Source organism: Bombus bifarius, unplaced genomic scaffold (genome assembly GCF_011952205.1).
Source record: "Bombus bifarius isolate JDL3187 unplaced genomic scaffold, Bbif_JDL3187 scf7180000007974, whole genome shotgun sequence".
NCBI classification, from domain to species: Eukaryota; Metazoa; Arthropoda; class Insecta; order Hymenoptera; family Apidae; genus Bombus; species Bombus bifarius.
In genome coordinates, this window is record NW_022884360.1 from 2,256,728 (window position 1) to 2,268,760 (window position 12,033).

At 28.2% G+C, this 12,033-nt stretch overlaps 2 protein-coding genes across 6 annotated transcripts; one reads left to right on the plus strand and one right to left on the minus strand.

Annotated features, from left to right (window-relative positions):
* Positions 1-1,066: 1,066 nt before the first annotated feature.
* Positions 1,067-3,672, minus strand: LOC117217065 (E3 ubiquitin-protein ligase TRAIP-like). 2 transcript variants are annotated; one of them, XR_004489469.1, is made up of 8 exons: positions 3,266-3,672; positions 2,733-3,107; positions 2,564-2,665; positions 2,365-2,487; positions 2,021-2,264; positions 1,791-1,937; positions 1,437-1,716; positions 1,072-1,339 (listed from the first exon to the last, which is right to left on the minus strand). XR_004489469.1 is itself a non-coding variant. In XM_033464365.1 (7 exons), exons 1-7 carry the CDS (start codon positions 3,376-3,378, stop codon positions 1,552-1,554), a joined length of 1,269 nt encoding a protein of 422 aa, XP_033320256.1. In that variant the 5' UTR covers positions 3,379-3,672; the 3' UTR covers positions 1,067-1,551. The 2 variants fall into 2 exon arrangements, 1 of the variants encoding a protein (XP_033320256.1); XM_033464365.1 differs by having other exon boundaries at positions 1,067-1,716.
* An 886-nt stretch (positions 3,673-4,558) lies between these two features.
* Positions 4,559-11,878, plus strand: LOC117217027 (activator of 90 kDa heat shock protein ATPase homolog 1). 4 transcript variants are annotated; one of them, XM_033464301.1, is made up of 9 exons: positions 4,559-4,927; positions 5,956-6,038; positions 6,867-6,946; positions 7,045-7,238; positions 7,446-7,566; positions 7,695-7,777; positions 8,946-9,083; positions 11,087-11,322; positions 11,494-11,878. In XM_033464301.1, the coding sequence occupies exons 2-9, from the start codon at positions 5,959-5,961 to the stop codon at positions 11,576-11,578; spliced, it is 1,017 nt and encodes a 338-aa protein (XP_033320192.1). In that variant the 5' UTR covers positions 4,559-4,927; positions 5,956-5,958; the 3' UTR covers positions 11,579-11,878. The 4 variants fall into 4 exon arrangements, with proteins under 4 accessions (XP_033320192.1, XP_033320189.1, XP_033320190.1 ...); XM_033464298.1 differs by having other exon boundaries at positions 4,581-4,927; positions 5,891-6,038; XM_033464299.1 differs by having other exon boundaries at positions 4,581-4,907; positions 5,892-6,038.
* Positions 11,879-12,033: the final 155 nt, after the last annotated feature.

Here is a 12,033-nt window from a genome sequence, read left to right on the forward strand (position 1 = left end):
ATATATGTATACACAATTTGACTTTTATATATACAGTAGTATAGATATATGGATTTGCATACGATGCGTATTGCCTTGATAACTGGCCGCTCACCATCCCCACCGTTCCTCTTGGTTTCCCTCGCCATGAACCACAGTGAACTACTGGCATCTACTGGTAATTCATGCGCCTAGGGACACGACATCTTCCCCCCACAGGAGGACACGGAGAGTCACGAATTCCGGAACATAGCTATGGCGACAACAGCGAAATTCCGCTGGGACAAGGCATGGATTCCATGACGGCATTCTCCCAGGGGAGAAAGGTGTCACATCATGAATCTGCGGATTATTGTTAGTTCGCTTGAGCACCAACAAGGGTCTCTTTCGACTTTTCAACTTTTTCTAATCTATACAGTTGGTGGACATGAAATTGTATTTGCCAAAATTTTAATATCGTTCCCTCTATGAACACCATGTACATATTTATAATGAAAACATTTTTCCACATTATACGATACATTTTTTCAACCTGCTTCATTATTTCAGTATGCATTCTGTGTTTCATTATTTCAGAAGAACGGCTAATTTTAGAATTCAACTATTCTGGAAACAGAGCTGCTACAGTTTATATCTTTCTATTAAGATAATTCACGCACTAAACATTTAACAACTAAATAATTTTATTACCAGATTTATAAGAATTATTAATTTTAAAATTGAAAAATTCGTACAGTAGAATTATCCTAAATTTTTATTCACAATGTTTTCTTGTCTCATACGCCTAATGCAGGGTCACCAGCTAAACATTTCATTACCGATAATGTAGTCATGATATCATTCAACCATCGATAAATTGAATTCAATAAAGTATACACAATTATTCATTAAAGGCAGAGTGCACGTGACATAGACGTGACAATAGAATTTTGTATCTAAAATCATAAAATACCGATTTCCTAAGGCGAACATACGAATTATCGCAGATAATACGTAAGCCGATAGAATGGACATATACCGGAAAGGACTTGCCTTATCACACGGTATTACATGTCTGGTCTATGGGCAGCCATGTGTTACCATCTATCCTGACATGCTTCAAGTTACGGTTCCTTCTGTCTTCCATAGATAGCAACACATATCTTGTCAGTACGTGACATTTGTGATGTCGTATACCGACGTCTTACCGACATGATTACTAAGAACTCAAATGTGATATAACAAATTAATAACAAATTATCGACTTTTAGAATTTCACACAGTATAATTAAACTCACATAATAACATATAGAATTGTGTTTATTTGTCCTTTCTTCTTTTTTTGAGGTGTACTTTAGTTTATGTATGCAGGAATTTTTACCTATTAAATACATACATACATATCAGTATAAAATGTGTATATTTTTATGAAACTGATTAACAGATTTATTTAATAAAATATGCAACTTTATACATACTTCTCCACGATTTTTAACATGTTCACTCTTTCAATAAATATATTTGCCACATAATACCTTATTTTTCTTCTTCTTAAATGCTATTTATAAACATTAATAATATGCAATGATCATGTTAATTTCCTAAAAAATAATCTATTTTCGGATTGTCTGTATCAAGTTTTGGCTTTTTAACTTTTGGAATATCCTTAACTTTTTTCATTTTGATAGCAGAAGGTTTAGGGAACTCCTCATATTTTGAATGCCCCCCAAAACCATCAAATGTAATTCTACTATTTTCCTAAATTAATAATATTTACAAATAAAAAAAAGTAGGTAGATTGTCAATTTGCAAATTAATATGAGTATTCTTACAGTTTTACTGATTCCTTGCTCAAGTCTTGGTTTTTTTGCCAAGATCGAGGAAGTTAATTTTGATGTAGTATATCTCTGAGACATTTGTGTTAAAGCAAATATTCCTCCTGATTTCACTGGAAGATACGGAGAACTTGTTTTATTTTTCTGGAAACAAGTTATTGTTTTTAGGAATTAATAATAAAATCAATCAATAGTATATTGCAAAAATCATAAATTGTTTTTGTTACTGTAATAGCAGATTCAATTTTCTCTTCTTGTCTTATATCCTTTTTCTCATTTATGCTATTATTTATACATTCAATTTTATCTTCTCTAGAATCATTTCCTAAATTACCCTCTGTCATATTCTTTGTTTTTGAATAGAACTTAATTGGCTTTTGTGTCGAAGACATATCTTTTTCTAACTCGCTAAGTCTATTTTGTAAAGACATTTTTTCACTTAGACAAGCCAGATATTCATTTTCAAGTGTTCTATAGATAACATATAACAATAAAAATATTTTTAATATTTTAACAAAAATATTTTTTAATTTGTCAACATTTTCTTTATATTATTATAAGAGTTACATACTTCCTTTTAGTATGTTCATCAGACAGGAAATTTCGTTCCATAGAAACCTTAGTAAGTTCTTGTTGTACACTTTTTAGTTTGGACCTTAATTCTCTTCTTTTATTTTGGCTAACTGTTATCTCTCTAAATTATATATGTAACTTTTAAGAAAGAAATATAAATATACAAAATATAATATAAATAAATAATATTTAACTACCTTTTCATCACAGATATGTATGTAATAAGCGTAGTAGGTTCAGTTGTTCTTGAGATCATCTCATCTACAGCTCCTGTAGTACCATCAAGTATGGTTTGTACACTTAAACAAAAGGTATATTCATTAAATAATTTTTGGATACAATAAAATGTTATATATCTTCACATACTTTTTATAATGCTCAATTTTCTTTCGCAATTGCTCTATTTCTTTTCCTCTGCTTTCTGCTTCTAAACTTTGTTCTTTAAATAATTTAATTTGTTCTTTAAGAGCATAAATATCATTACATTTTTTACTTATTTCACTTTCCACTTTTCTTACTTCCTTCTTTAACTCCTTATTGTGTTTCTCTAATGTTTCAATCTTTTCTGAATAATGTTTAATATCTTTTTCTTTTAACACAAGTTGAAAATTTAATTTATCAACTTTATCTTGTAAAGAGCATTTATCCTCCACAATGGTATCGTTATTGGAAAAATTAAAATATAATCTATGAATTTTACTTGATGTAGTTTTTTCTCTACATTGTGGACAGGTTTTGGATCTGCATGAAAAAGCAATTAATATATTTATGAGAACGGTTGAATATTTTTTGAGGTATAGAAAATATAAATATTATTTGATAAAATACGAAGTTAATTTTATACGGAAATGCCATATGTTCATACAACATTTTTAATTAAAAACATTATATGTGCCTACCTCTCCAACCATTGAGTTACACAGATAAAATGAAAAATGTGTCCACAAGGTGTATGAAAAACATCATCAGAAGGTGTTAATAGATCACTGCATATCACACATACAATATTCATTTCGCAAACTTAATACAATTAATATTTAAATAGTATATTACTACATACACAAAGTATCATTGGCGTCCTATTTTAATGCTACTATATTATATATTTTTATTTTCTCTATTATTTACTTTATTTGAATATCTCATTTTCAAATTAATTTAACAGATATAAAATTCGATATAAATGTTATAGTATTTAACGTTCAATCTTAGGACATTAAGAATTTGAATTCCTAACCTTAAAAATTAGCATATAAGAACGAAACAAAACACTTTGAGTTAACCGTTATCTGTATAGTGCCATCTACGTGTCGTCCAAAAATTACCAAATATTGTTTCAATGAAAATGCACTTTTATTTTTCTGGAAATTACAATTGTAGGAATTTACGGAACTATGTAAATACTAGCAAAGAGAAAATTTCCTCTTTGATACTAGCTAGTACTAAGTATAAATAGTTATAAATAAAAACAAGTAAAGAAACAAACATTTAAAATTCATTTAATGTATTTTCTGCTTCCTTATACATATATTTTAAAAATATATGGATAATTAAAAACTGTACATGAATTATTTAATATTTGTTGTAGTTAGGTGAATTTTTTATTTGCGATCTGGTGTAGTAGATAACTATCTTAACTTTTATAGTAGGTAACTATTTTATTTGAAGCTTTGTGTGGTAGATTTACTACCACTACTGTAATTATTTATTTGAACGATTGTATATCATTTTATCATTGTGCAATTCCTTATTTATTACGCTCCTCATTTACAAAACATTTTCTATAGACTTAAGATTGATTGATTGCATATATACAATTTCGTTTACAGGTTTATTTTCAAACTTACTTTATTTTTATACATTTCCTTTTTTGACATCATTGACTTTTCTATTGTCATAATTATTGATTTCTTATTACAAATAGAAATAACAGAAAAAATATATCTTATCTGCCATTTATTTAAATTGCAATTCTTTCTTCTTGCCTTTATTTGTAAAATAATAATTTCAATGTTAATTATACTCTGACGTATTTTAAACATCCAATTTAAGTTTTATTTTATAAAAATGATATTTAACGTTTCATTCTCAATAAAGCGCGGCGCGTGTGTACTACTCCGCCAATCACAATACGTTCACCACGACTTTCCTTCTGCCGATGGACTAACTTGACCCTTTCATCTAAGATGAAACTTCGTACTCCGTCTTTTAATTCCTAGATCCACTACATTTTCAGATCTAGTTTCCTATCTAGAATAATTTGATTACACGTTCATGAAATTTCTAGAAGGGTCCTATATCCCCTCCACTACAAAGTCTACAACCTACAACATTTGTTTCCTTAGTAATTTCGAGTTCCGCGTGGAAGTTTGCGGTTCTCACGTTATTTGTTCGTTCGAAAGAATTTTGGCTTTCATCGTGCTCGGAATCTTTTAAAAACAATTTAGCTTTTTTACGAAACAATGTATTGAACATTAAAATCAGTTACAGTTGTAAAATTAAATCAAATTATAAATAAATAGAACCCAATTTCTAGTGGAGGTAGGTTTTTTTAAAAATTTCGGTAAGGCAAGTATAACTAATGTTACGTAAACTATCAATTATTTTCCTCTTATTGGAAACGTTCAATTGACGAATGTAGATTGTAGGTTATGCTCCATGCATTCATACTTCGTTCAAGCTAACTTTCATTAAACTGAAAGTCGACTGTATTTTTCTCAATTCCGTTGTTTCTCTGTTAATTATATCCATATTATATTTTTTTATTTGGTTTATATTGTTTCACTTTGCTTGACAATTTCAAGGTAATGAAAAATTGCATTTGTTGCATCTAGAATAGTGAAAAAGAAGTTAAATTCGTTTTGTCAACGTTTAACATATTTTACTTCAGTATGTTGTAGTTTAATTTTCTTAATAATTCTTAATTCTGTTCATAATTAATACGACTATAATATTTAATCAGGCAATGAAGTTTGTTTTAATATTAATTTTCTATTTATATTAGTTGTAAACTTATATTGTAATACCTGAAATCACTAGTATTAATTTATTCCATTATATTTTAATGTCATTATCAGTTCTTAAGTAGGTTCATAATTGATATAATTACAATATTTGAGTAATGAATAAAATAAAAATATTTTTTTAATAGTTGTCAACCTACATTTTAATTCCTGTAGTCAGTACTAATAATATACCTTATTATATTTCAATGTTCTTAATGACTCTTAAGTTTTTCCTTTTGTAATTGATACAGTTAGAATATTTAAGCAAGGAGTAAAATGAAATTTTTGTTAATATTAGTTGTCATTCCTCAGTTCTCTTACACTGTCTTTTTACTGTAATTGAAAATGTTATTAAATATTATTTATTATAATGCAAACAATTTAACTGCATTTGTTAATGTAAAGTAATTAAACACTCATTGATACTTCTTATGAATATTGTACGCATGTTATTTAAATCTTTTGAAATCTTTGTAGTCCATAAGATATGATTATTAGATAATTATGTTTCATGTTTCAGGAATAACTATTTCTTTTTGTAACTACATTTAGACATTGTTACATTGTGAGCTTCTTGTTTCTAAGAAATGGCTAAGTGGGGTGAAGGAGATCCAAGATGGATCGTTGAAGAAAGGCCTGATGCCACCAATGTAAATAACTGGCACTGGTATGATTAAACTTTTAATGCACTTTGTTTTAAAATTGTATAAACATTAGATTATATATTTTTATACATATAATAAGTTAACAAAAATTTTATCTAACTTAAAGATTGCTTATAAATAATTTTATTGTTATGTATCTAAGTGGAACCTAATAATCTTCTTATACTAATTTCATTTTCTAAATATTATTGTATTTGATGTACAATATTACATATTTTTCTTTATATTTTGTTTATTGTTTATATTTATTTGTTTATTATTTATAAAATTTTGTACCAAAGATTGTTTTAAATATATACTATATTTGATCCATGATGTCTTTTTGTTCACTTTTACAATACCTAGCACAGCAGACTTTACTAGTATTTATAAATCATAAAGTTCTTATCATTCGAAAACAATATAATCTGAATAAAGTACAAATTTCTAAATGAGAGATTTATAAAAGTTTACGTGCAATTGAGGATTCAAATACTTCATTTTTTTCAATAAATATGGATTTAGTAAGTGAAGTTAAGAGAAAGAATTCTTCTTTGAAGGTATATTTATTTACAAGCGTTTGTATTACATGTGTAATTCTATTCATCTTTTTCAAATGTATCCTAGATTGCAATGTCAAATTTCCTTGATATTAATAATTATATATAGTTTGAGAAATAAGTACTTATAATTATAAAAGAGAAATAACTTATATGAATTACAATTTGTATACAAAATTACATATTAAAATACAATACATATACATGTATAAGTACATAAAATACAGAAAGAAATAAAAAACTTATATGAATACAATATACAAAATTTATGGTAATTTTGATTTGTTTAAGGACGGAGAAAAATGCCTGTGCTTGGTCCCAAGAAAAAATAAAAGAATTATTTATTAATATGAAGATGGAAGGAGATAATGGTTTGCAATTTTCTTTTTTGTAATAATAACAAAAGAATAATTTGTATAATAATTTCAAATTTCACATACAATATAAACCTAATGAGTGTAATTTTTAGTTTCCTGTATAGTAAATGAAATAGAAAAGTGTGAAGGTGAGGCAATGGCAAATAATCGAAAAGGTAAATTAATTTTCTTCTATGAATGGAATATTGTATTGAAATGGGTATCCAACAAAAAATCTGATAAGAAGATTGGGGGTAAAATAAACATTCCAAATCTTTCTGAGGAAAATGATATTTCTGAAGTAGATGTAAGTATCTATATAAAAGTATTTAACAAAGAGAGAAAGAAAATATAGTTATATATAACTTTAAGTTCATAAATATTTTACTTACTAAAATTAATTACAAGATTTATATTTATATTTCTTGAAGATATATTTTCTATAAATTTAGTTACTAATAAAAATTTTTATAAAAACATTTGAAGGAATAAAAAACATTACTTTCTTTTATAGATTGAAATTACTCTAGAAGATAGCACAGACGAAGGTGAAGCAGTAAAACATTTCCTGCATACGAAAGGAAAAGAATTTATTAGGGAGAAATTGAAGAAATACGTTTCTTCTTTAAAAGAAGGTAACTTTATGTTAAAATAAATTTAATAATTTGTAAATGTATTGAATTGTCACTTTGGAAATTATTTTAAATATTTGAATATAATGCTTTTGGTTACACTAAATTAACTTTCTATTATTTGTTATTAGAATTTGCAGCTGGTATGATTTTACCAAAAAAAGATAATGTGAAAGAAAATATCTTGAATATTACGTCTGGGTTCAATGCAAAGGTAAGTATAGGATTGATTCACGTTGTGTGTGTGTGTGCGCGCGCGCGTGTGTGTGTGTGTACAAAGGAAAAGAATTTATTAGGGAGAAAATTCCAACATTAACCCGACATATATATATATATATATATATATATTATATAATATTATATATATATATATGTCGGAGATGAAAGAACACCGGAGTCTTTGGAATTTTGGTTAATCCCGCAACATTGTAACCTAGAGTATACTATAGCTGTAATTAAACAATTGTAGTTATTCAATCCGATTGTAATTGTTCGAGAGTTGTGATAATGAGCTTGGGCTCGAGGCGACAGCCAGTCGCCGAACGTAGCCGCGGTCACGGGATGAACACCTTGTCTAACAAAGGCATGGAATAATTCTATAGCTCTCCTTGAAAAGGAAATAGTTGTAACACTCGACAGTAAACATTCCAACGGTCTCTGTCCCGTAACTCGCCACACGCAGACCCTATTCTTCGAGTAAGATGATTGCCAGATGTCGATGCGTCTCCGCAGTACATGTTCAGCTAGCCCGAGGGCCCGTTATAAATCTTAAGATTTAGCCAACTAAAGTCCTTCAAACAGACAAACAGTCTTTGTCCCAACTATGGGAAAATAGGGGAGACCTATTTTTCAATGAGCGGCGTCTCCCACTAGCAACTTTCCCTCGAGGGCGGCTAGCATCTTTTTCTAACCACCGATATGGAGATTGACCAATTAGCAGCAACGCCAATTTCCCTTACTTACTGAACAAAGGCTTTTCTCGACGAATCCGATGATCTCGTGTCCTTAGACACACCCCATTATAGTTTTCCTCTGTGTCATCATCGGGACGGGAAAGTCATTCTCTCTCGCGATCTTATCGATGAAAAGAGTAACCCTTTACGGCCAGTGAATATTACGCGTCCGACTTGGATTTTGTGAGCACGTTCATCTATCATCCCGTCGACCGCGGATTCGTTATTGAACCTAGGATCATTGCCATTAGTTTCTCGAGTATCTAATTACCACGGTTACTTGTCCGGTTCTATGATAATCGTATTTGCACTAGCCAATGTCTTCTCTATTGCATAATGACGACGTGTAATCCAAACGAAGATTCGTTTCACGCTCCTAACCCTAATTCTAATGTAAACCCGACATATATATATAATTAATTGTTACAGATGCAAATGAGTTCTGGTGTCATTTCATCGAATAATAAAAAAGAATTTGGATGTAAAATTTCAACAACAACAATTAAACAACAACAGAAGTTTCAATGTAGGGCCGAAGAATTTTACAATGTGTTTACGACAATAGAGGTAAGTCCACTGAGACCACTAACAACAAAATATCTAATAAAATGTACTCTTTCTAAAGATACTTAATAATTGAGTTAAGATCTACAAAAATCTTAAAACAAGAAAAACGTTGATGATTATTTAAACATTCCGTATTTATTGCACTAACAATTTTATTTACTGCATTATTTCTTATATTGTAATCCTATTACTATCCTTTGTTATCTATTGTACCCATTATTTTTTTCATAGAATATTATAGATAATCAATATTCAATTGTATGTGGAAAATATATAATTGTTTACACTTGTACACAATTATGTATTTTTGAAGAATTTTATTTCATATCATATCATTAATTAAAGATATTACGTATTTGTAACAAATGAGTAAATGTAACATATTTAGTAAAAGCCCACTCTGATCTTTAATCATTGACTTTAAGGTTTTATTATTAGGTTTATAAAAACTTCTATTGTCGAGATTATTAATCTATTTGTAGGTGATTCAAATCTATGAGAATCTTTTCCATCAGAAATAAAGGTGCAAATTATATTTGCTATTATTATTATTTCAATCTTAATTTAAGAAGTCGGGTTAATCAGTTTATATTTCTTTACATCATATACACATCCAGGATGTCTATAAGCTATTCTATGTGAGATTGTAAAAAATGATCAAAACGTTTTTCATTCAATATCGTTCATTATGATCTTTCATACAGTTGCTAGGATATTATTATTGAATGTCTAGGATGTGAACAAAAGATTTGTTTTCTACATGAAATGATAATAACATTCATAAATAGTTATTTAAAACATCTATGATATCTATCTTATGCATTTATCTATTTGTCGTTTATACCAGTTATAGTATTGCTTTGGGTATATTTCTGAAAATAGTTTTTCTATGAAAATGGCTCGTATCTTATGTATGATATTTGTAAATAAATGTTCTATATCTTCATGTAAAAGAATACTTTTTATGATACAGTCAATCTGCTTATTCTGGTGTAGGTGGAGTAATGAAATTCTGGAGTGCTGAAACGAAATGTTGTTTTATAGGCTGATCTAGTCTCAAAATTGTTTGTTTCCTGATGGGACAAGACAATGATTCAGCTATTGCTATGAAATTTAATACAGAGTGCTAATACTGAAGACAAATTTTGATAAAAGGTTAGTGCACAGAAGAAACATTTATTTGTTTATCTTTAAGTTGTACTGCCTTTGTCTCACTTCAAATGTATTAAATAAAAGTTGGATTGAGTTTTAAATTAGGATTCATTTAATGAGAGATATTAGACTACTAAATAGCAAACTTGTCTTGTCTTTGTTCTTTTTTTATCCAGTTTTGATAGTATTCTAATTTCAAATCAATTATGGTAGTTGTTCTTTAAGTAACATTACTGGTATAAGATAATTTTAAATGCACAGGATGCAATCAATACTTAAAATTCATACTTTCAATTACATTAATGTGTGGTACGTATGCTTCTAAAATATTAGTTTTATATAACTTTTATAGAAGTAGCTTTATAGTATATTTTTTTTATGAAGAGTGGGCCTTTGCTATAAAATTTATTATACACATATAGTGTGATATTTTTAAAATATTGGTAAATAATAGAGAAATAAAATTGCTCCTTATATCTTATTTTAAAGACGAATTTAAGATAGATCGATTTTTTCAAATGTAATGATTTATATTTTATTAAATAAAAGGATATGGATTTAACAACATAAATTCTCATTAAAGCAATGAAAGCAAAGAAAATAGTTTAATACGATTACTTTACATATTGTGATTTTGTGATGAAAAGCCTATATAGTCATGTTTTCTTCCAATCTATTTGTAGAATTATTTTATTCTTTGCTATGTTTGTTGACATTGTTATTGTTATATCATTGTTATGTTATTGTTATTGTTATATTCTGTTATTGTATATATCATTGATTGTATATACATATATATTTCATTGTCTTTGGTTTAATTTGATAATTTGTAATACAATATTTCTTTTCAGATGGTTCAAGCATTTACAAAGGGGCCGGTAAAACTCGAACCGAAGAAGGGAGGAAAATTTGAATTATTTGGTGGTAACATACATGGTGACTTTATGGACATAACGCCTGCGAAAATCGTTCAAAAATGGCGTTGCAAACAATGGCCTGATGGTCATTATAGTGATGTTACTATTGATATCTGTGAAAAGAATGACCATACTGAAGTTAGTTTGACACAAGTAGGAGTACCAATTAGGTAAGAAAAATTTATAGTGTTACAAAAACTGTCATAACTAAAAATAATTGAGTTTTGTGCTAAAAGAAAAATTAAGCAGAATTATCAAAGATTATAATTGTTTACATTATGCTCCTCAAATACATTGTAAAAGACATCAATGGCTATATAAAACTAATCAATTATTTGCAGTGAGGAAGAATCTACAAAAGAAAATTGGGAAAGGTATTATTGGGACGCTATAAAACGTACATTTGGATTCGGTTATTTTATGTGATCTATGTATGCTTTATATTTTGCTTGCTTATTGATAAGTAGAAAAATAATTAAAATATGTATTGTCGTAAATCGCCTCGCATACCATTTACGAACTAGCCGCATAATAACCAGCCACGTACAAAGTGTTCTTTTTCTCAATGCTAGTTACAATTTTTTCTTTTCCTACCATTTCTATTTAGTACATTGTATCGTATAAGCCGGACAAATGACGTTGATTAAATATAAATAAAGTATCATCAGCATGACATCTGTATTAATAGTTGTATATGTCAAATAAATCATGTCAGATACTTAAATATTTGGTTCTTCTTATTTTTTAGCATTTCTCTTCTGACATTCCTTTACTTTTCATTTTTTCCCAGATATGTTAAAGATACAAACTAAAATTAGTTAATGAAAATTAAAAGATATATGTCGACCTTCCTAATTATGTATAATGGATTAATGACATAT

Bases quoted from the DNA above. Each gene is read 5' to 3' on its own strand.
- LOC117217065 (XM_033464365.1), bottom strand. From the start codon at position 3,378: ATGAATATTGTATGTGTGATATGCAGTGATCTATTAACACCTTCTGAT. The intron at 2,666-2,732 runs GTATGTGAAGAT...CTTTTGTTTAAG, and splicing joins AAAATTGAGCATTATAAAAA to TGTACAAACCATACTTGATG. The intron at 1,938-2,020 runs GTAACAAAAACA...ACTTGTTTCCAG, and splicing joins AAATTGAATCTGCTATTACA to AAAAATAAAACAAGTTCTCC.
- LOC117217027 (XM_033464301.1), top strand. From the start codon at position 5,959: ATGGCTAAGTGGGGTGAAGGAGATCCAAGATGGATCGTTGAAGAAAGG. The intron at 7,778-8,945 runs GTAAGTATAGGA...TAATTGTTACAG, and splicing joins CGTCTGGGTTCAATGCAAAG to ATGCAAATGAGTTCTGGTGT. The intron at 9,084-11,086 runs GTAAGTCCACTG...ATTTCTTTTCAG, and splicing joins ATGTGTTTACGACAATAGAG to ATGGTTCAAGCATTTACAAA.